The sequence below is a fragment of the Rhinichthys klamathensis genome, unplaced genomic scaffold (assembly GCF_029890125.1).
Source record: "Rhinichthys klamathensis goyatoka isolate OS25496 unplaced genomic scaffold, OSU_Roscu_1.1 h1tg000223l_1, whole genome shotgun sequence".
Lineage (NCBI taxonomy): Eukaryota > Metazoa > Chordata > Actinopteri > Cypriniformes > Leuciscidae > Rhinichthys > Rhinichthys klamathensis.
The window spans coordinates 1,785,404-1,810,451 of record NW_026606747.1 but is presented as its reverse complement, the minus strand read 5'-3'; the positions used below and the strand labels follow the sequence as shown (position 1 = coordinate 1,810,451).

Sequence of the window (25,048 nt, the reverse complement as noted above, 5' to 3'; positions counted from 1 at the left end):
ATCTTCCTTCAGAGTCTAAGGTGTGCAGCTATCGCTGGAAGAAGAGTGCTTACCTGTCTATCTACCTTCGGGGCCGTGGAGTGTGTAACATCCCGGGGAAGGAGCCCTCGATCTGCCAAGCTGCTCCGGCCTTCCTTTTCTTACTTCCATAAATACAGTGCTTAAAGCTGCCGTCGGCAAAATTTTTTTGATCATATTCAGTGAAATCGACACTATAATCTGACAGAACAACATAAATAAAGTGGTTTTAGAAAAAAACCCGAGCTTCTAACTCCACCTGGAGCGTGTTATTTGTTTTGCAAAAATCCACAGCTCCCGGTTCATCATGTCCAATCAGCGTAGGGGGGTGTGAGATCTGACTGTCAATCAACGATCGGGCACACGACACGACATGCCACCCCTCGCGCACGTTACAATCACATGCACACGCCTGAAGTTCGCGGAAGTTCGCGCAGTAACGAGTGATGGCGGAAAATCAAGTAAGCTCATTTAGAGTATAAATGACGTTAGCAATTGCAATCTATCAGTAGATTAGCCAGGACAGCATACCTCCAAATACTCCATGGCATTGATGGATGCTGATGAGACGGGCGCGTTCACTGAAAATCTGGTGCACACGCACTGACGAGCATGAACTCGGTCACGGTGGGAGGGTATCCGTTGATAGTGGGGGAGGGGCATGAGAGTTGTAAACATTCAAAATTTTCCTTAATCCACTCAATCTGCCAGACTTGCCGACTGGAGCTTTAATAAAGATTGTTACTCCTTTGAAACTACCTCTGTTTCTGTGACCCTCTGTTGCGTGCCCGTGGTGTCGGCTCCTCGCGGTGGTGTCTGGAGTCAGGGGCGGCTGGTCATACGAGTCCGCCCCGGCCTGCACCGGTGACAAATGCATGAACTAACTTTTCTGCATCAGAAACAGATAGCATGTTACGTAGCTTAGCAATGTTTCTAAAGTGGAAAAAGGCTGTTCTTGTAACATATGAAATATGATTTTCGAAAGACAAGTTGCGGTCTAGTATAACACCCAGCTCTTTTACTGTAGTGGATAAAGTAACAGGACATCCTTCTATATTAAAGTTGTATTGTAAGAGGTTTTGTGGGTAGTTTTTTGGACCAATAAGTAATACCTCCGTTTTATCTGAATTTAGTAGCAGGAAATTACACGTCATCCAGCATTTTATATCTTTAAGACACTCTGTCAATTTAGATGAGATAGTGTTTTCATCTGGTCGTGATGAAATATATAATTGAGTGTCATCAGCATAACAGTGGAAATTAATTCCATGTTTTCTTATAATATTACCAAGTGGCAGCATATATATTGAGAATAGCAGAGGGCCTAACACCGATCCTTGCGGCACTCCATAGTCTACTGACGTTATCTTCGTTTTTTTCCCCATTTAAACAGACAAAATGGTAACGGTCCGATAAGTACGATCTAAACCAGCTTAATGCCTGTCCCTGAACACCAGTGTAGTTTTGTAGTCGATCCAAGAGTATTGTATGATCTATTGTGTCGAACGCAGCGCTAAGATCGAGTAGAACTAGTATTGAGATACAGCCTTGATCAGAAGCTAAAAGTAAATCATTTGTAATTTTAACTAGCACAGTTTCTGTGCTATGGTGCGGTCTGAATCCTGACTGAAATTTTTCATATATCTCATTTTCTTGCAAGAAAGAGCACAATTGAGCGGACACAGTTTTTTCTAGTATTTTAGACATAAATGGAAGATTTGAAATGGGTCTGTAATTTGCTAGGTTATTTGGATCTAATTGCGGTTTCTTAATAAGAGGTTTTATTACTGCCAGCTTGAATATTTTTGGAACATGACCTAAAAATAAAGACGAGTTAATAATATTGAGAAGAGGCTCTTCCACTACAGGTAACACTTCTTTCAGTAGTTTAGTGGGTATTGGATCTAATAAACATGTTGTTGGTTTAGATACAATGATAAGTATATTTAGCTCTTCCTGTCCTATAGTCACGGGCGTAATTTCCTATGGGGACAGGGGGGACATGTCCCCCCCACTTTTCAAAATCCCGTCCGTGTCCCCCCCACTTTCAAATTCGTTTGTTATGATTTTTTAACCGCGCACCAATCGCCACGGAGGAGCAGGACCGAGCAGAACACAGACAGGATGCCTGTCTCTGTCAATGCGCACGTCCGCATACAGGCAGGAACGTCTAGTGCACACTCGGCGCACTGAAAGTTCTACTGAGCAAGCCGGTATCGCAGTCAGTCATGAAACGCCAGCAACAAGTGACTTTAATATCTTCATGGATGAAAAAAAAGAAAGGAGATGTGAGTTGGTCGATTCAGTAAATTAGCTCAGGTCAGGGTAATCAAATTTTTTTTTGTCTACACCTGTTGATACTAACATTGACTGAGCTAACGTTAACATACACTGTTGCTAGGTAACGTTAACTTCAGACTGTTAGCTAAACATTTATTGTTGCCTAGCCCTAGAACATTCTGTGTACCATGAAAACGACTCCACTTTAAACCGCAGCGTTTTCTGTCAGCAATGTATGACAAGCAGACTCTGGCTGCTAGTTTACTGTTATACTCAACTCATTATACTCAGATGCAGAAATATTTTTTAAAGTCTTAATAATAAATGTTTTTCTAAACTTGAGCTATTGTTGTTCACTTACAATATTTGTTCATTTAAAATGGTTAATTTTTACAAAATATCTGCCGACATTCGGACTGCCAACCAATCCGCAAACAGCCGCTGACTGTCTGACGGTAAGGTTGTGCTGTTTAGGATCTCGCCTCATGAGGAGAAATGAAAACAAATGAGCGCAGCTCACACACAGAAACTCAGTGAACATACAGCGGTAAAAATTCATGTCGAGTTTTTATAATACAGTTAAGCAACATCACACGACCAAGAGTGTGGAATACCATCACAATTGAAAATGTTACAGAAATTTCATGACAGTTAAATAAACAAGAAATTAATATTAAGTCACTTACATTTTATATGCTATATTGACTGTTTTTCTTTATTTCAGCATCGAAAATAGTTCAAACTAAAATAAATGACTCCCTAATTAAGACGGTCGCCTGCCGCCTCCTACTGGTGATTTAGTTTCTTGTTTAAAAGTATCATTCTTTCCAATATTTCATATTTACATATTTAAAACAATCTCATAACATTATTTAATGCAGTTGTATTTTTTTCAGTGTAAATTATTCAATTTGATTGGTAACAGCCATAGTGTCTCATTATTCTAATTTAATTTATTGATCAAATTTAAGATTTAAATATGTAAAAACTGACTGAACACTGATGAGAGAATAAATTATATTTAAAACAAAAGAAAATCCTATTTTTTGCCTGGACAGTGAATGACCGATTTCAGCCAAAGCTGCACAGCAACAGGAATCAAGATGGTGTCTCATGAAAATTGCGGGCTCTGTACAGCTCTTGGCACGCCAGGGAGCTGCTCTTAGGGGCCATTAAGCTGAAGAGGGTAACTTAAACCAGTTACTGAAAGTAAGATGTGAAGATGACCCTGGCTTAGAGAAATGGATGTCAACAAGAAAACATGATTACACATCCCCCAAAATCCAGAATGAATTTTTAAATCTATTTGCAAACAGCATAATTAGGGAAATCATTAGCTCAATTCACATGCTGCCGCTCCTCAAATATACCATTATTATTGATGGAACACAGGACATTGAAGGAACTGAACAGGAAACCATATGTGTCAGGTATGTAGACCATGATTTGGTCCCTCACGAGGTCTTCTTGGGTTTTTACGAAGTCTCATGCACTACTGGGGAAAACCTAGCAAAAGTTGCCACAGATGTGTTGTTGCGCTAGAATCTTCTGCTGTCTGGTCTGCGTGGACAAACATATGATGGAGCAGCGAACATGTCAGGCAACAGAAAGGGAGCACAGGCCAGGATAAGGGAGATGCAGCCACTGGCTTTGTATGTACACTGTGGCGCCCACTGTGCAAATCTGGTCACCCAGGCTGCTTGTACAGCGTCATCACTGACATCTGATGCCCTGGATTGGGTCCACAAGCTTGGCTGTCTGTACAAAATGTCAGGCAAATACAAAACAAAATTTGTGAATATTGCAGCTGCAGCATCTGGGACAGTTAACAACCTGCAACCCTTGTGTCAAACAAGATGGACAACCAGGACTCCAGCAATCTGGTCTGTGCTACGTCAGTACGAGTCCGTGCTACTCAGCTTAGAGGACATGGCCCAAACAGATGCCTCAAACACTGGTGTGACAGCAAGAGGGCTGCTGGAGAGGTTTGGAAAAGGTACCACAGTTTTAGGGCTCATGATGGCCACTGAAGTAATCCAAGAGTTGGAGTGCCTTAATTGCACACTGCAGAAGCGAACAGAAACAGTGTCTGGTATGCTCTCTGCAGCAGATTGTGTAAGGACCACCCTGAGGGCAAAGAGAACTGAGGAGAAGTTCCAGGAGATATACAGCCACGCAACAGAGATGATTACCAAGCTAAATATTGAGCCCATAACCATGCCCCACATCCGCCGTCCACCTAAACGCTTCATTGGTAATGTCACTACTGCACACACACCTACAACACCAGAAGAACACTACAGAGCTGATTTCTTCAAGGTGCTGGATACTGTGGACATCCAGCTGAAGGAGAGGTTTGATCAGGGAAGTCTGAAAACACTGACGAAGCTGGAGGAAGCCCTTCTAACTGGGTATGTAGACACTGCTGTGGTGGACCAGTATTCTGAATTAAATGAAATGTCACTGAAAGCTGCTGAATATGTTTAAGCTCCAATACTCATACACAACCACTTCAGAGGCCGCTACTATTCTGAGGAATCAGTTGCCTGAAGTCCGTGGACTTTAACCAATTTGAAGCACTTATTCGACTACTTATGGTTGTTCCTACTGCCTCTGCGGAAGCAGAGAGGAGCTTCAGTGCTCTGAGGAGGTTGAAGACCTGGCTGAGAAGCACAATGTTACAGATTCGCATTAACAATGTAGCAGTCTGTCACATTCACAAAGAAATCACCATAGTCCCTAAATCTATAGAAATGGAGGAAATGGGATTCAAATCGAAAACATTTTCCCCCGTTTTGTGTCCCCCCCCACTTCTCAACCCAAAGTTACACCCTTGCCTATAGTTGTAAAGCGGTGTAGTTGTTCTTGAGGGGCGATAATTGAGGCTGAATCATAAGACACCATAGAGGATTGTACATTTACAATTGTGTTTCGGATGCTTTCTATTTTCTCATTGAAGTAATTCATAAAATCATTACAACTATACTGTAACGGAATATTTTGCTCTGGTGATGTCTGTTCATTTGTTAGTCTAGCCACGGTGTTAAATAAAAACCTTGGATTATTTTGGTTATTTTCTATTAGTTTGCGGAGATGCTCTGCCCTGGCTGCAGCCTTTTTATAACGTGACATACTGTCTTTCCATGCGATTCTAAAGACCTCTAAATTAGTTTGCTTCCATTTACGCTCTAAGTTACAAGTTTCTCTCTTGATAACATGTGTAGTACTATTGTACCATGGTGCTTTAGTTTTCTCTCTAACCTTTTTTGATCTAATTGGTGCAACAATATCTAATGTACTAGAGAAAATGGTGCTCAAACTGCTAGCCATTTCCTCATGTTTACCCTAAGTGTTTAATTCAATCATAAAAGACAACCAGAATTGACATGGGGAAACATTTACATTTAAAAAGCCTTTAAATACAGTGCAAGAACTAACATTTGACAATCAGGATTTACATTCTATTTCATTTCTATTTAACTGAACAACCTCTGTTTAATTTCATTTTGACTGACTATTATACATTTTATGCACCCTTAAAGAACTTCGAAAATACCTTAACCCATGTTGGCCGCCCGCACCAAATTCTAAACTTTGTCAATAAAATTCTTAGTAACACTACAATACAGGCATAGACGTTGGAACAGGGGGGACGGGGGAATTAGAATATGAACGTCAGAAATAGAATATGGCATCAGTTTACTGTCTGTTTTTTTGTTTTTGCCATGTAGCGTCGCGCCTGTAGTGTAGTGTCTAGGGTTGGGTATCGTTTGGGTTTATCCGATTCCAGTACCTACTCGGTATTTTTTAAACGGTTCCGGTGCTTAAACGGTTCTTAAATCGGTACTTAAGAAAATGAAACCGCACACAAAAAATAGTACCCTTTAATTTACAGGGCCAAACTGGACACAATATTAACTTAAATCTTTAAACAATATAAATACAAGTAACATATGGTAATAATAAAACCAATATAAAATAAAAAAACATATTTACATAATATCAAATGAAACAATATTGTATCAAACAATGTAATAATACTGGAGATTAATAGAGATTACTAGCAGGCAGAGCTGCCAACTCTCACGCATTGGCCGTGAAACTCACGCAAATGACCCTTTTCACACAGAAAAATCGCGGACAAAGAGGACACTGACACCGACAGACAAGACAGAGAATGTTACTTTTGATATGGAACAAATCCACAGCTGTCAGATTCTGTCAATATTTTTACGAGATTCACACAATAAATAACGTTTTGGCTCTTTGAAATGTGACAGATCGCTGTAGCGCGTCAGTTCAAACGGCACGTGATACAGCAGCCTACAAATCCACTGCTTCTTAGCTACGCAGCGTTGAGTGAACCTATGAAGAGAACATCTCTGGTTACTGGTGTAACATATCTCTCAATAGGGAACGGGACGCTGCCAAGCTCCTCGCGCTGCCGACCAGCTTCCTTTTTCGGCAGAGAAATCAGAGGAGCAGATGGCGCGCGCGCGCCAACATAATATGACGACGTAAGTGCGTCGATGCGGATTGGCTTGATTCTATATGGGATTCAGACTATCGGCACACCCAGAGGTTCTGACACGTAATTTCACACGTGAAATGCAGCCAAACCTTGCGAGAAAGAGCGCGCATGCGAGACAGAAGAAACTGTGCTCCAAACTGTGCAGCACACACGCACGGCGGAGAGGGAGAGAGCGAGAGACCTTGTGTGTGTGTGTGTGTGTGTGTGTGTGTGTGTGTGTGTGTGTGTGTGTGTGTGTGTGTGTGTGTGTGTGTGTGTGTGTGTGTGTGCGTGTGCGCCTAATGAAGTTAGGCACCGAAATCAGGCACCGAAATTTTCGTTCTTATTCGGTCTGGTTACTACCGTTTACGTCGGAACCGGTTCCCTATTGGCACCGAGTTTCGGTACCCAACCCTAGTAGTGTCACTGACTATAATGGCTTCAGTTGTCTTTTTCTGGTCTAGACACAGTGTTACGAAATAGCAGTGCCCAGCCACATGTTCTCAGTGTTCTGCCTTTGAATCCTAGACCTCAAGCTTAACCTGACATTGTCACGGTGTGGGTTTTGTCTGTCACGTGATTCCCTGTTTGTCATGTGATCCTGCCATGTGTCGTGTCATTTTGTTATTTGTTTGCTTTTTGTCCACAGGTGTTCCTTGTCTTGTTTATTAGTCTCCCCAGGTGTCTCGGATTAACCACGCCCCCTTGTTATCTTGTTAAGCTTGTCTGCTTGTGTATTTATACCTCTGTGTTTCAGTTGTTGTTTGTCGGTTGTGGTTTGTTGATGTTGCTTGTAGCATTCTCCATGTTCCTGTCCTGAGTTCCGCGTTCCTTTGTATGACCTGTTTACTTTATTAAAAGAGTGCTTGCATTTGGATTCTCTCTCTGCTTCGTCCTTGCCGCATCGTTACAGACATATTCCTCTGCCATAAACAACAAGGTACTGGATGCGACAGTTTATCTGGCACAGTGGAATCCCGGTTGCAGATAGTTGGAAATTGAAATCCATGACTTAATGTGGATGTAAAAACTATTATGACATATTACTTAACAATTAGTTAATAGTCATGTGCCTAAACAAGTAGTCATAACATAATGATACCTTTGCAAATCATTAGCTAATAATTAATTAAAGCAGACAACTGTAAGTTGAAGTATGTAGCTTTGATCAATTGTAGTAATTAACACATTCATTGACACTATTAGTTAATATACTATATGTTATTAAGGAATTAATACATGATGACACTTTTAAAAGGTGCAATAGGTGATTGTCTACAAAAAAAGTTTTGTTATGCTGGTTGAAAGTCTCCTCATATCCTGATAGCATTTATAAATATATATCGTCTGTGGAAGGCGTAGGACCATAAAATGTACGTTCAATCATTTCTAGGGATGCACCGAATCCAGATTTGTGGGGTTCGGCCGAATACCGAATCCACTGGTTAAGATTCTGCCGAATCCAAAACCGAATACCGAATCCTACCCTCATCCTCAGTCCATTAACACAGTAAACACATTAATGAAGTAAACAAATTGGATTTTTCATTTTATTTTATTACTGTAAATAATAAACACTACTTTTACTTTTATAACTGTAAAAAAATAAAAATAATAAGCAACATTATGCATTTGAACAGCGGCGATGTTGTGTAGCCTATTGTTTAGAGTCCTTGCCACCATGAGACAAATAGGCATTGCAAATTGAACATGTAGCTCGACTTGAATTGCCTTCTTTTGACTGAAAGTACTGCCAAACAACAGTTTTTCTGCTCACGAGTTCCATTTTCACTTTCTCACAGCCTACTGCATTCGAACGGTCCACCTACTGTAACGACGAGTGGAAATAAGGTGTGGCCCCTTTAAGAACTGCGCGCTCCCTGTTAAACTGTCTGCAGTCCGTATTGTATGTGCCGTGCGCCTCGAACACATGATATGCCCATGTATGCGGGTTATTTCTGTTTGATGCTCATTTTTACCTTATTTTGTTAAGTAACGATGTGGTCGGTAGAACGTGTGACAGACAGTTACACAAGTTCGATTGTGGAATAAAGTGCGAGTTGTGAGATGCCAATCGCCTCCGTGAGTCTGTCTGGCCTCTGCAATAACTTTAGCTGTGAGCTATCCCTATTTTTCTTCCTGACACAACGCGTTACACTACAGGCTTGTTCGACTTGAACCGGCGCTGCACAGACAGATCAGTTTATGACATCAAAGTACCGCGAGAGCAATTCAAAAGCATAAGGAGCCGTCTGCTCTCTATTCGTTCACGCGGTACTTTGATGTCATTCACTGATCGGTGACTTCGACGTAGCGCGCGTTGTGCAAGCCTAGGGTTCGGTTCGGTGGAAAAAAATTCTGAGGTTCGGCAGAAACCGAACCCCGTTAAAAAGCCCAATATTCGGCCGAATCCGAATCCGAATCCTGGATTCGGTGCATCCCTAATCATTTCATTCGGTCCGAATGAAATGACAGCATGTGTTCCGTCAGTCAACGTGTGTTTGCATTCCACTGCGCTGGCTGTTCACGCAGATATCATTTGTCATCAGCGCGTTTTGTACGCTGTGCAGAAAGAGCGAGAATGGCAGGCAAACAGCAACAACCTAACTTTCCTTCTGAACCGACAAGTGGCACTGGGAAAAGGATCTACGATCTGTACTGTATATCTTCATCGGAGCCAAGCAGACTATCATTGTGGAAACCCTGTCATGCAAGTAATATTATTACACACTGACAAGTTTTTGGTAGCGACACAACCGAACATTTGCTTCATCTAATTAGGTTTTTAAAAAGTTGTTTGCATTCGTTATTGTAGTACTGCTACTCAATGTACTGTAAAGTTTTCTCACCAGTGAATGACACATGATGTAATCCAATAACGTTATCTCTGGTCGACTCGCTTCTGGTCTGTGCACTTCTGTGTTTTGGAGGAGGATTGCTTTGGACGGCGATTTGATGGGAGGGTGATTTCATATGCTTTCAATGCTAGCAGGCTAAAGTTAGCATTTCCCAGATGACCTATTGCACTTTTAATTAACAGCAATTCATATATTTCTTAATCTATTAATCATATAGACTCTTTATTAGTTACTGATGCAGTAACCATTAATTAATGGTTAAATTAATGGTTTAGTTCTTCATTTAGTTCTTCATACATTAACGTGATTATCAGTGCATTAGTTAAGCATGAATTAATGCATATTAGTGCAAAGGTATTGTAAAGTGTTACAAATTCTTCAATAACACAATCACTTTTTGGAAACCCTAGGCAAGGCTGAACAAGTTTTTTTCAATATCGAAAAGCCACTTTTTTCCCTAAAATTTACTTTGTTGCAGCACCTATTTTCACATTCTGTGTAAATGCTGGTTTTGGTTTCTTTAAGACCTGCCTTCCTAAAAGCCCAGTCAGCTGTGATTGGTCAGCCAGCCCCAGGCTGTTGTGATTGGTCTTCAGAAAAAAAAAAAAGAGAAAAGTATTTGTGGTATTTCATCTTGCCAAAAACATCAACATCCATAGTGCACATTTGATTTTGGCACCACCCCTCTGTTTATATAATTTTGCTGACCGTTATAGCCATACTGACAGCAACAATGAATAATTCACATCAGGTCTTGAAAATAATTCAAACTGTGAACAAACAAGTGAATTCTATGACAAAGATTATATCAGGCCCTGTCCTGTTCTAAATGGCACACTTCATTTGCCCTTGCTGTCTTGTGGACTTGCAATGGCCGGCGCATGTGCATGTTCGTTATGGCGACAAGATCATAGGGCATCTGACATGCAGTGACAAAGTGGCATGATCCCATTCATTTCAATAGAGAGCTAGCAATTTCCATTGGTGAGAGGATATAAGTGTGTTCAGTGATGGAATAAAATTGAGATATGTTTAACTTTATGCAAATGAAGTGCGACTTTCGTGCACAACAACCAATTGGAGTGAGGTCAGTAAAAGCGCACGTGATCTGTCACAACATGATCCTTGTTGGCGACAAGATGGGAGTAGTTTTAGCAGTCAGCAATTTTCCTTTAATTTATGATATGTCTCTGTGTACATAATGGTACTTGCCATGCTGACTTCGAGCCTGAATGGTTCTGTGAACCCAGCCTGACTGGCACTTTCTTTTTTGTTCATCTTTAATATTAAGTATTTTATGTACTGATTCCATTTATATTTAGTCTTTTCACTTCACAATGTGTATTTTTAGCGACAAGAAAACGGTTTGGGTGTCTACAACATGGAATAACATCTGTGAATGTCATTCATATAGTTTACTAAGCAACCAGTAGGGGGAACACCCACTAGTGACCTCACCGCCAGCCACTGGCGACATGCAGCGACAAAATCACTGGCAGTGTGAACACAGCTTTAGTCTGCTTATCAATGGCATAAGCCTCTGTTACTAGCTTTAAAATTATATTTTGGAATTAGCAACAGAGGGTTGGGATAAGATGTGAGAAATTTGGCCTACACACAAAAGCATTTTAAGAACAAAAACCTGTCACATTTTGAAATAAAACGTTTGAACATTGTCTTGAGCCATGGTAACCACAGTATAAGCTGGATAAATGACTATATTATTAAAAAAATAACATATACCGACATGGCCGCATTACCATTACCAACTTTTCTAATAACTCAATGGCCTGTCGTCAGTTATTAACGTCAGTTACTAAAAAAATACAATTATCTATAAAAAACCACAAGATACCTCTTAAACAGACATGGAATGTTTTGAAGCTGCATACATTGGAATAAATTAGTTATTAAGTACATTTTGCTGTACAAGGCTGTTCTTATCTCTCTCAAACTTTTAATAATTAAGATTCACTTCTTCCTAGATTTTGTGGCAATGTTGCACCACCTACATTGAATACAAATAGCAGTACTGTGTTGGTGTCATTTCACACTGATGGGAATATTGGTGGCAATGGTTTCATTGCACAATACCATTCTATATTACCAGGACAGAGTAAGTATAACTTAAACATATCAACATTATGTTCCTTTTAATAGTTTAAAACGGTACTTTTTACATTTTATATTGGCAAAATTTAACTTGGTGCAATAAACTCATTTCAAACATTCAAACATAAGCCTCAATAAGATCAATAAACTCGATCTCCTGGCACTGCATATCTATCTTTAGCATGTTCTTTCTATAAAAAAAATTACCTTTTACAGGCATCTGATATGCAATATCCAGTTACATTTCATTGATCGATTTGCAGGAAGTGGAAGAACTTTTCTTGTGTACCATTTTTAGTTTTAGGTGTCCTACTCTGCTTTCTATAGGTAACCAACCAAGATGTCAAAGGCCCTGTTTACACCTGGTATTAAGATCGGATCACACTGTCTGAGTGTCAAGTATGGGGAGAGAACAGTGCTTGGTACGTTTTTCATCTTCAAACCAAACTTGGGTCTTGGTAAATCCCGCCTGGCTTCCCATAATGTTAATACATTAGGTCAGTAGGTGGAGAGTAGGCGTCTTTTGTGGCCGTTTTGTTGGCTGTTTGTGGCGTTTACACTACAAAAGCAATCCAGTCTTGGGCATTTGACTGCCTCTGGAGGTGGTCGAAAGTGGACAAGCTCAAAATGTTTTAGACTCCGTTTACACCTATACATAGCGTCACCCACTTCAGATCCAATTGACTAAAACACAACTTAATATCAGGTGTAAACAGGGCCTAAAAGGGAATTCATCAACACAACCATTCACAAGACAAATCAGGCATCCATTAAATGGATTCTGCAAACCAGGTCCATGCAGCCGGTTTGGCACTCATTTCCCCGGTCAACTGAGCAGACCACTTGGGTTATACCAAGCTTTTCCTTGTTGAAGAGGTCAAGCTGTGTCTCATATCAGTCACAAAGCAGTCACTCTTGAACAACATAAGCAGAGCCATGCTTCAGGTCGCCAAGCTTCTTTCTATTAAAGCACAATGCACCAGCTCGATCCAGTACGAACAATTCCTTGTCACAGAATGGCAAACTGACCAGTTCGCAGACGCTTGGTAGGTGCTACCGGGCATGGTAATGAGTGGGTAATGAGAACTTTGACAAGTGGTTATACTAAATGCACAGAATGCGTGCCATATAAATGGACTGGAACTGAAAGCAGTTCAACTGGTGAGGGAATACTTCCTCCAACAAGTTCAGCATCACCATGTCCTTATTCTTACAGACAATACGGCGGTGGTGGCTGACATGAATCACCATGGTGGTGTTCGCTCTCACTGACTACACAGACTATCGAGAAGACTCCTCCTGTGGGGCTTCTCTCAATTCTATGCACAACCTTGGCCACTTGAATTGCAGAGCGAACCTGCTATCAAGTGGGGGAGTAGTTCATAGGGAGTTAAGATTACATTTACCTTTTCATTCAATCATTTAGCAGATGCTTTTATCCAAAGCCACTTACAAATAAGGAGAACAATAGAAGCAATCAAACCAACAATAGGTCAACAATATGTAAGTACTGTGACAAGTCCCAGTTAGTATTGCAAAGTACACATAGCAAGGTTTTTTAAAGTAAATAAATTATAAATAAATAGAATATAAATAGAGTAGAATAGTAAGTGTGAAAACAATTGTGTCAAGTATTCACAAAAAAGAATACTTGAAAATGGCTAAAGACTCGGGTGGAGTACATTTCACCAGCAGGTCATTCCACCAGTAGGGAACAGTCAAGGTTAAGGTCCATAAAAGTGATTTTGTGCCTCTTTGGGATGTCCTCAAGCTTCTGGTGGACAATGTTTCCAAGCAATGACAACTGCTAAAGACAAAGGAAACAATGAACAAATACACTTACACACTGCTGCTGACTTCTGCTTCTCCTAATGTGTACTTGTTTACACTGTTTTAGTACTTTACCTGCCGTTGGACACTCCTTATTGTTTAACAAAAAATATGGCTATGCTAGCTCAGCGAAACTGAAAATCCATGTGACACAGTAGGGGAACAAACACGACTTCAGCACGTGTTACCACAGTAAACAAAACAATACTTCCTAGCAACGACAACTGCTAAAAAACAAATAGGACAACAAAACAAATACACTTGCACGCTTGTCATTCCCACAGCCAAAGCAGACAGGACTGTAGATCCACATGGCAGCGCAGAAGACAACCAAGGCATAGCTTACTTCCGTACACTAGACTTCGCAATAAATGAGTGAATACACAGGGCTTATGCCGAGTTCAGACTGCACGATTTTAGCCCCGATTTTGGCTCGCCGACAGGTTTTGAGAAATCGCAGACAAATGCCCGAAATCACAGGCAAATCGGTGCTCGTTCACGCGAGTGACAATCACGCAGTGTGAATGAGCAAAGACGCGATCTGAGAGAATCGCCGCAAGTCGCCGACGCCCGTGAGATATTTGGCATGCTAAATATCTGGACCTGTCGGCGATTCACAATCCTGCTGTGTGAATGTGTTCTGACTGAAAACTACATCGGCGATGACTGACAGCCAATGAGAGAGCAAGAGACAGGGAGGAGGAGGAGGAGTTATAGACCAGAATATCAGTATTTTAATAGATAGGCCTATATTTACAATTATATCAAACAAAAACAAAGCACAAACATTTGCATGACCAGCAGCAACAGCAGGACATTTGCAAAATTATTTATTTACCCCCAACTCTCTTTGCAAAACACAGTCCTTGCTCCCCTCGTCTTCCCAACCATTTCCTGCATAAACTGTTTATTATTTTTTTTTCATTTTCGCTACAAATTAGTGCACAGACAATTTGTAGGCTATCATTTTTAATAACAAATTCAGTGTCACGCGAGAACTCCGGTCTCATGCACGCGTGATCTTCCGTTATTTCCTATCACTTCTCGCGTTTGTTTGGTTGTGACACGTAGTTTGCGGACCAGGCAGAAGTTGTCCATCGTGCAGTGTGAACACAGCAGCAACTGAATGTTACCCCAGATAGTCATGCAGTGTGAAAACAACAGTGACCCGATTATTTTGAAAATCGTGCAGTCTGAACTCGGCATTATACAGTATAAGCAGAGTTAACAAGGGAAAGGAGAAACAGCTGAAAGTAATCAGGCATAATGAGCCCAGGCAATGGGTTTAGGGGAAATGCAGTCCATGATGAGATAACAAAGACGGAAGGAGTGCCCTCTGGTGGCTATCATAGGCACCCCGGCTGGCAGGCGTGACAGCGCTGCTCTGCCGTCTTCATCTGCTTAACTACATCCCAGTAAGCTCTAAATGATCTGGAACGTGTTAGACCACCCACTGCCAGATGTTTTTCTCATTGATGCAATCCCCTCTGGGAGTGGACACATTAGCTCACTACTGGCCAAGGGGCCACAAATATGAATTATATGAAAAATATGCAACTCCTGCATCTGGTACTGCAGAAGATTGGGGAGGAACAGGAGTTAGTGCTACTGGTGGCACCGAGATGGTCCAACCAGCTATGGTTTTTAGAGATAATGGAGTTGTTGGTGGTACTTCCATGGACCGTCCCGCTGAGGAGGGGCCTCCTGTCCCAGGCGCGGGTTACGATATGTCATCCCAACCCAGAGCAGTGGAATTTGCTTTTGTGGCCGGTCAGCGGATCCCGCCAGTGATGCAGTATTTGTCACAACGAGTACTAAACATGATCATGTAAGCGCGAGCTTCACAACCCATTAAATATGGCTGCCTTTTCAATCTATATGTATTTAAAATGGTTGTGGAATCACCTGACCAATACCATTTTAAATAAATTGATATCAATGCATTTTCTTCATTAGCCTAACCCAAGATTGTCCAAACCTGCTCCTGGAGTTTAGCTCCAACTTGCCTCAACACCCCTGCCTGGAAGATTCTATTATGACTAGTAAGACCTTGATTTGTAGGTGTGTTTAATTGGAGTTGGAGCTATCCAGTAGCTGGATTGGACACACCTGGCCTAACCCTACACCTAACCCCAAACCTTTATATAACTCCATTATGCCTAGTAAGACCTTGATTTGCAGGTGTGTTTAATTGGAGTTGGAGCTATCCAGAAGCTGGATTGGACACACCTGGCCTAACCCTACACCTAACCCCAAACCTTTATATAACCCCAAATACTTTAGTTTTAGTTTCAAACATCTAGACCAGGGGTGGGGAACGTTGATCCTGGAGGGCCACTCTCCTGCAGAATTTAGCTCCAACCCTAATCAAACACACCTGAAGCTAATTAAGGTCTTCAGGATTACTAAAGTTACAGGCAGCTGAATGTTTTTTTCAGGGTTGGAGCTAAACTCTGCAGGACAGTGGCCCTCCAGGATCAACGTTCCCCACCCCTGATCTAGACCTATACCTGTTGGAATGCTATGCCTAGCAATCAAAGTTAAAAAGTAAAATGTTCATACCAGACGCACGTAAAAGATAACTTTTATGTATAATGAGCACGCAAAATGAAAGCATGGACTCATGCTATTGATATGCAGTGCCTGGAATGTTTTTGAGATTGTTCTTGTAGACTGTATTGTGGATCTAGCAGTCTGTGTTGTGGGTGGTGCTATTGAAATTGTCTACAATTTAAATGTGTCATATCCAATAAATATGCAATAGTGAAAATTTAATCTGAGTCTAATTATTCAGTTTCTACCTTAAACTTTAAAACATTTGAAACTGTTCCTAATAAGAGAGCAGCAAGCAGTGAAAATGTATATGATATTCTGGGGCCATATTCACAAAACATTTTAAGGCTAAAAGACACTTGCCGATTTAGGAGAAAATCTTAAAAATAATGGGCGTGTCAGTCCTAAATTTAGGATTCCTAAATTTTTGCTCTAAGAGTATTTCACAAAACATTTTAGCTCTAAAACCAGCACCTAGTCCTAAATCTGTGAAAAGTTAGGAGTAGTCAAGTTCCTAGAACTACCTGGTGCGAAAGCCCCTAATGGCGACAGTGGCAAGGAACCAAAACTCGATCAGGTGACAGAATGGAGAACAAAACCAGGCTCAGTCGGGGGCCAGTTCTCCTGGTTTCTCCAAAGGTTTTTTCTCCATTTTGACATTTATTTTAACAGCGCTGAGAACGCCATAGGCTGAGCACATAGTGCTCGCATTCTCCGTGTACATTAGTTTACGATCTGTCTAACAGTCCTAATACGTTATTAGATATAACTGTTATACATAGAAAGTAGACAGTATATGAAAAGGTATTAGAGTATGCTGTGTGGTTGATGTCCAGTGTTGAAACAACTGTCCAGTGAAACAACTTGCACAGTTCACACTTACAAATTATCAGATAGAGTAAAATAAGCCGTGCTGTCCGAGGGGATCGAGGGCTCTGAGCTCGGAATTTATCCCAAACACTGAGTACTCCCCCATATCCCCGGCTGGGCTGAGAGTGAGGAGTCGGGGTGGCGGGGGATGCAGAAAACTGTCGAGATAACTAGGTGAGTCGGCTGTGTACAGTATATATGCCTCCTCTCGAGCTGATTACATAGTGCTCCTCCCGAACTATGTTTATAAAACATAATTTGTCACTTGAATTTTGCAATCTATTGAGATTTAGACATGTAAGAGGCTGACAATTAGCTGAACATATACTTGTTTAATTGGTGAAACTTAGCCTACTTTTTAAAATCTTTATATGAATATGGCAACATTTTTATTTTAAAATCTATTAGTGCTGTCAAACGATTAAAATATTTAATCGTGATTAATCGCATTAATGTCATAGTTAAATTGCGATTAGTCACAATTAATCACACATTTTTATCTATTCTAAATGTCTCTTGATTTCTATTTGTCCCATTATTTTTTCACATTGTAATGCTCTTATCAACATGGAAGTGGATCGGCTTGCTTTGTGCAAATGTTTTTTATTGAAAATAACATCGGCATATACTGTGTTCAATTTCACACTAACATTCTCACTTGGAGCAAATAATCTCTCACACACTTTCCAACAATAAAAGGGTAAAAGAAATACTGACGAGGTCCTGATATTGACAAGGGGGCGGAGAATTCGCATCAGCTGTGTGTGTGTGTGTGTGTGTGTGTGTGTGCTTGGCCATCATCAAGTGGTATTTCAGCCTGGACGTGCTGCGATGATGATAGCTAAGTTCACAACGACAAAACACACAGATCACTTTGGTCTCGTCAATGGAACCATTTGGCAACTTTTTAAAAGTAAACTTTCAATTCAGAATCTTATTGGCATCCATTTCGGCGTCTCGCGCTCGTCATCCACTCAAAACGTAACGTTAACCAACTATTTGGCCGGCTCGCAAACCCAAACGAGTGTGTGCGGCGTGCCTGTTGTTTTGTTTCCGGTCTAGCTGGATCCGCTTGCGCTTTGGTCGACGAAGCAACAAAACGTCCTCGTGCGGCACAAGCCATTGAAATGAATGGTTTCATAGCGCAGCGTCCTGTTGCAAAAACATGTGAAAAAAACTACAAAGCTTGCTAGGCCAAAAAGACCGTTAACCGCGCGGTAAAAAAATGAACGCCGTTAAAATGGGTTTGCGTTAACGCCATTAATAACGCGTTTAACTGACAGCCCTAAAATCTATATTTGAATATGGCAACATTCATATTTTAAAACCTTTATTTGAATATGGCAATATGATACATAGTTCTACAATATTTCTATGAATCAATCACTGACAGAGACCAATCAGCCAATCATAGTTAGTAAGCGTGTTGACATCATCCATAGCAACGAGGTCAACCCCGCCCTTATTCTTAGTTTAAGACTTGTCTATATTCCTTAGTAAAAGTTGGTCTCCGCAGCTTTGTGAATAGGTTTAAGAGAAAACTCTTACCTAAGAACTTTTACTGCTATTTAGGAGAACTCTTAGTGGTAAGATAAAATGTTTTGTGAATATGGCCTCTGATCACAAATGATAAAAAAATATGTTACATGGTGTGTTTTAAACAAAAAAAAATTCTGTTTATGTACTAAAGTTTTCTTTCTGCATGCAATCAGAAAGCTGCTCCAGAGAAGAGTTTATGTGTGATGGTGGTCGTTGCTTACTACCTATTTCCATCTGTGACAGCCACCCAAACTGTCAGGACCACTCAGATGAAGTCAACTGTAATCAGAAGCACAAGGGTTAGAATAATAAATTCATTACATAAACTGTGATACTTCTAGTCTCTTATGTCACTTGAAAGTAAAAACCATAATGGATGCAATCTTTTGATTCTTAGTATGTGGAGGGAAAATAACAGGAGAAAGAGGATCATTGTCCAGTCCAAACCATCCAAAGCCTTACCCACATCAACAGGTAAATGTTTTATTAACTGCAACCACTGTAATTCAGTTCCTGAATCTGAATACTATGGGTTCCCAACCTTTTTTGTGCCAGGGACCAGCATATTCATAAAAAAAATTCCAGGGACCAGTTGTCAATTTTAATGCCTCAATTTTAAGATGCATCGTTTGGATTCGGAACATATCACGGTGTAAAACAGTAACAGCCTATCATTTATTTGCAAATAATGAACTAGGTGGCAACAAAGGCTACTTGTATGAATATACCAATCTTTTTAAACTTTCAGACCGGTTCACAAAATGTTTCCCTTTTCTCCCATACAATTAGGTCTACTTTAAAAGCAACTCACACAGCACTCACTAGCAGGTGGCAGTAATGGCAAATTGTATGAAAATACCAGTCCATTTCACCTGTCAAATCTCTCCAGAACCACTAAAGACTATGGGTCTCATTCATGAAACACGAGCAGAACGAATTTTTGTGTAAATTGTGTGTAAAGTGGTTCTGGCGTAAATTTCCGGATTCATTAAATTTTTTTTTATATATGTAGCGTTGTACATAATTTTTTTTTTTATATAGTTTTATTTTCAGTTATGATACATGAAACAAAACATATATACATAACATAAGAATTGACATTTTTCTTTTACAAAATCAGACTACATAACAACCCCCCCTCCCACCCCAAAAAAAAAAAAAAAAAAAAAAAAAAAAACACGCAATTCAGACCTCACTTATTTCACTGCACTAATCATATAAAATCTAAAATGTAAGGAATGTGATTGCAATTAATTTGCAATAAGAGAAGGTAAATGCTCCAAAAAAGATCCCCAAATTTTTCCAAAAGTTTTCGGTGATTTCCTAACATTGAAAAGGATTTTCTCAGGGGTGCAATATGAAATGAGTTCATTGATCCATTGTTTTCTTGATGGAGAATGAGTCGATTTCCAGTTCACTAGTATACATTTTTTCCCCGCAGTTCCTGCCAATAGTGTGAAATACTTTTTATGATGAGAGGAATTTAATAAATCAGTATCCCCTAATATCCAAATCCTAGGATCAACACTAATTGGGATACCTATAACCTTTGAAGAAATATCAATTATATATTCCCAAAAGTCATTCAAAATAGGACAATTCCAAAGCATGTGGAGTAAATCGCCTTCAGCCCTCTTACACCTTTGACATTTTGCAGGTATGTCCGTATTAAACATGTGAAGTTTCTGAGGAGTATAATATGTTCGATGCAGAATATTAAATTGGATTTGTCTATGTTTGGTAGATATTAAAATAGTCTGCATTCTTTCCATAACACATTCCCACTCCACCAGATCATATGCACAGTCAAGATCTCTTTCCCACCTCTGCTTCAAGATTAAGTTGTCAAATGGTTTAAAGTTATTTGTTAATGTGCTGTATCCTACAGAAGCAATACCTTTTGGGGAGGACACAATCTTGTTAAACATAACATTTTCAAATGGCGACAGTGTTGGAATTTTAGGAAATGTCTGGGGGGTGATCTCTTTGACCCAATGCCTAACTTGCAAATATTTGAAGAAATTATGTTTGGGGATTTTATATTTCTGGGATAGCAATTCAAAGCTCATTAAAGAGTTATTGGCATACAAGTCGTCCAGTGTCTTTAAACCTTTACTCGCCCATGTTTTTAGGGTACTATCAGCAATACCAAGAGGTATAATAGGGTTTTCACAAAGGGGTGAATGTCTAAGTGGAGCAATACTAAGGCTGCATAGATTATGCGATTCCATCCATGCAGAAAAAGTATGAAGTATTAACGGGTTTTTAGTGAATTTAGACAGACATCTTTTTGACCCCAAAAAAGGAATTACCTTTAGTGGGATGGAACCCATCTCCCACTGTTCTATCACTGTCCAGTTAGTATCAACCTTATCGGGATGTAACCAGACCCATATAGGCCGAAACTGCGAAGTTAGGTAGTAGTGTCTAAAATTGGGAAGGTTTAGCCCACCTTTCTTATACGGTGCTTGAAGTTTAAGAAGTTTGACTCTAGGGTTTTTGCCTTTCCACAGAAAGCCAGAAAGCGCTTTATCTAGTTCCTTAAAATAAGACTTAGGGATATTCAAGGGGAGACACTGAAATGCATACATATACTTAGGTAAAATTACCATTTTTATAACATTGACTCTGCCAATTAATGATAAGGGTAATTCTTTCCATTTTAGCATATCATCTTTCACTCTTTCCAGAAGTATGAAGTAATTTTTTTTGAACATGTCGACATGTGTTAAATCAATCTGAATACCTAAATATTTAAACCCATTAGTGCACAGTGTTAGTGGTGTAACCATATATTTTAACTCATCTGGTATATTGATAGGAAATGCTTCACTCTTGTCATAATTCAATTTATAGCCAGATATATCACTGTATTCCTCAAAAACACGTAGCAAGGGGGGAATAGAGAATTGTGGATTGGTCAGGTATATCAACAGGTCATCAGCATAAAGGGATAATTTGTGTTCATTAGAACCAATTTTAATTCCCTTTATTACCGTATGGGACCTTATTGCGATAGCGAGAGGTTCAACAGCCAAGGCAAATAATAAGGGAGATATAGGACAGCCTTGCCTACAACCTCTAGATAATGCAAAGGTGCTTGACATAATACCATTGGTGTATATTTGTGCTTTAGGGGAATCAAAAATAGCTTTTAAATATCCAATGAACTTAGAACCAAAGCCCATAGTTTCTATGGTTGCAAAAAGAAAAGTAGGCTCAATTCTGTCAAAAGCCTTTTCGGCATCCATAGACAGAATAAACATTGATAATTTCTGCTTTTGAGCAATATCAATTATATGTAATAGCCTTCTAATGTTATCTGATCCTTGTCTATTCTTAACGAATCCTGTCTGGTCTGGATGTATTACTTTTGTTATAACAGTTTCTAGTCTTAGGGCAAGCAATTTGGTCAAAACTTTATAATCAGCATTAAGAAGACTTAACGGCCTATAAGACCCACATTTTTGCCTATCTTTCCCTGGTTTAGGAAGTAGTGTTATTGTTGCCAATTCCAGAGAGTGTGGAAGTGAGCCTCTCTCAAGTGATTCTTTGATCATGTTTGTGAAAGGAGTTAATAATATATTTGAAAACGACTTAAAATACTCAATCGGGAAGCCGTCTGGTCCAGGGGCCTTGTTATTTTCCAAAGCATTAATGGCTTTAAGTACCTCATTCTCCGTTATGTCTGAATTCAATAGTTTATTATCCTCATCACCAATCTTAGGTACCTGTATTTTATTTAAAAAAGATTTAGCATCAACATTTCCCTGACCGTGATCAGTTTTGTACAAAGTTTCATAAAAGTCCTTAAATAAAATATTAATTTCTTTAGGGTCCTTTATATATCTTCCGTCATTTGATTGTATCATGTGAATATATCGATCTGATTCTTCTTTTTTAATTTGCCATGACAATAATCTGCTAGTCTTATCTCCAAATTCGTAGTAGTGATATTTTGTTCTTGCCATAATAGACTCAACCTTCTGGGTGCACATGTTATTGTATAATACCCGTTTTTGAGTAAGTTGTGTCAAACAATCTTCATTATTAGTCAATGAATGTTCTAATTCCAATGATCTTATTTCTTTTTCTAACTCTGTTAAAACAGCTCTCTTTTCTTTTTGTTTATATGCCCCGTATGAGAGAATATGTCCTCTCATAAATGCTTTAAGTGCCTCCCATATAATTGAATGTGAAGCTGAATTAGCATTAGCCTTAAGAAAAATTTGAATTTGATTTGTCATAAACTGGATAAAGTCTGGGTCTTTCAGCATATAAGTTCTAAATCTCCAGTTTTTAGAGTAGGGTAAAGCCATTGTTGGTTCCCACGTAAGCTTAACAGGGTTGTGGTCAGAGATGGATGCAGGAAGGAAAACGCAATCCTTCACTTGGTAAGCTATTGATTGTGATGCTAAGAAGAAATCTATTCTTGAGTAAACATTATGTACATTTGAATAAAATGAGTAATCAGTTTGGTCTGGATAGAGATTGCGCCACACATCATACAGCCCCAAGTCAGTCATTCCTTGACTCAAAATAGCTGCTGCTTTTGATTTAGGAGATTTTTTTGAGGATCTATCCTTAAGAGGATCTAGAACTAGATTAAAGTCACCTCCAAAAATACAGTTGCCCTTAACAGTAGCTAATCTTAATAGTAATTTACTAAAAAAAATTGGATCATCATGGTTTGGACCATAGACATTTACCAAGGTTATATGCTCCCTGTTTAACTCACATTCAACAATTACATATCTTCCAGTATTATCAGATTGTGTATTAATCAAGTTAAATTGTATTTTTTTATGAATTAATAATGCTACACCTCGACCACTAGATGAGAATGATGAGTAATAGACCTGACCAACCCATTCTCTCCTAAGTTTTTTATGTTCCTGATCTGTAAGATGAGTCTCCTGAATAAAAGCTATATCAGTGTTTACCCTTTTCAAATATGAAAGCACCTTCTTTCTTTTAACTGGATTATTTAAACCCCTGACATTCCATGATACACAATTTAAAGTACTAGCCATTCGACATGAACTTTAAAGTAACCGTGTAGGTCTCCATTAACGTAGTGTGAAATATAGTATATCTTGTTGCATGAGAAATGAAAAATAAACAAGGTACCCGAGCTAAAAATTTAAAAAAAAAAAAAAAAAAAAAAAAAAAAAAAAAGGCAAACTAGATAGCCTTATTAAAACCCTTTGCTACCGAACTTGTAGCTGACACTGACGAGCCATATATTCACCTATATAACGTATCAACACTTCACCACCAAAAATAAAATAAAATTGTATATCTGTCAGTATCTTCTATTATCATTATACTTATTGAATCAATTAACAAACTTAAATTCAAAGGACTTATTATACTAACGTTAGACTAACTGAACAGTCAACACAACAGAGGTAACATTGTAATCTATCAACTTTGAGTGATGTAATTTGTAATGACCTTCTGTCAGCGATATTAAAGAAGAAAATTCAAGTCTGATACTCAACTCACATGGCATGGGATCTTCATATGAAGGACATTAGAGAATAGCAACTCAATTCTCATTCAGGAGTAACAGATTCTGTGTCCTTGCTTTGTGAATCAATAAAGTTCTTAACCTCAGATGGCGTGGAGAAGATCTTAGCTTTACCCTTGTGCAGGATCCGAAGCTTGGAAGGGTATACGAAGGAATACTCGATTTCCCGATCTCTCAACATTCGCTTCACCTCCGTGTAAGCCTTCCGATCGTTTTGCAGCTCCGCGCTAAAATCAGGGAAAAAATGAATGCGCCGGTTTTCAAGGTATACTTCTTTACGTTCTCTCGCCAATTGAAGGATTCTCTGCTTCTCTCTGAAGTTCAGGAGTTTCGCCACGATTATCCTTGGAGTCGTTCTGTTCGACGAAATATTCCCCGTTCTGTGCGCCCTCTCAATTGTCGGAGGCGATGGAAAGTTTTCGGCGCCAAGGATCTCTGGAATAATGCGTTCCAGAAACGAAACCATATTGCCTCCCTCGGATTTTTCCGGCAAGTTAACAATACGAATGTTAGATCTCCTGCTTCTGTTCTCCAGATCTTGCACTTTTTCTTTAAGGTAGGAGACATCTTTCTCCAAGCAACTGACTGTCGAACGAGTGTCTCTCAAATCGTCCTCTGTGGCGCTTACTCTAGCTTCGACCTCGCCCATCTGTTCAGATAATGTTGTCATAGATGTTTCGATACGGGTCAATTTGGCCTGAATGTCAGTGGTCATCCGATCAATTTTTTTGCTAATGTCCTCTTTGCTGGCTTTGATCTCCTTCCACAGAGTCTGTAGTGATATTTCACCTTCCACATCTTCGGCCATTGTTAGCGTGTCGAGGTCGTTAGTTTCGGCAGTATTGCTAATTGCTCGTGTTTTACGTCCTTTTCGGCGTGGATTGTGTTCTGCCATAAACAATAATGGATTTCCAGATACTTAATAGACTCAAATTTCTACCAGTT

The 25,048-nt window shown here is 39.6% G+C and overlaps 1 protein-coding gene across 1 annotated transcript in view; it reads left to right on the top strand.

Annotated features, from left to right (window-relative positions):
• The window catches only part of mfrp (membrane frizzled-related protein), a 118,573-nt gene that overhangs the window by 54,569 nt on the left and 38,956 nt on the right, over positions 1 to 25,048 (top strand). Inside the window, exons 4-6 of the mRNA XM_056264626.1 lie at positions 11,652 to 11,782; positions 18,744 to 18,869; positions 18,968 to 19,044. Coding sequence (XP_056120601.1) covers positions 11,652 to 11,782; positions 18,744 to 18,869; positions 18,968 to 19,044 — 334 coding nt within the window. The remainder of the gene's footprint in view (positions 1 to 11,651; positions 11,783 to 18,743; positions 18,870 to 18,967; positions 19,045 to 25,048) is intronic.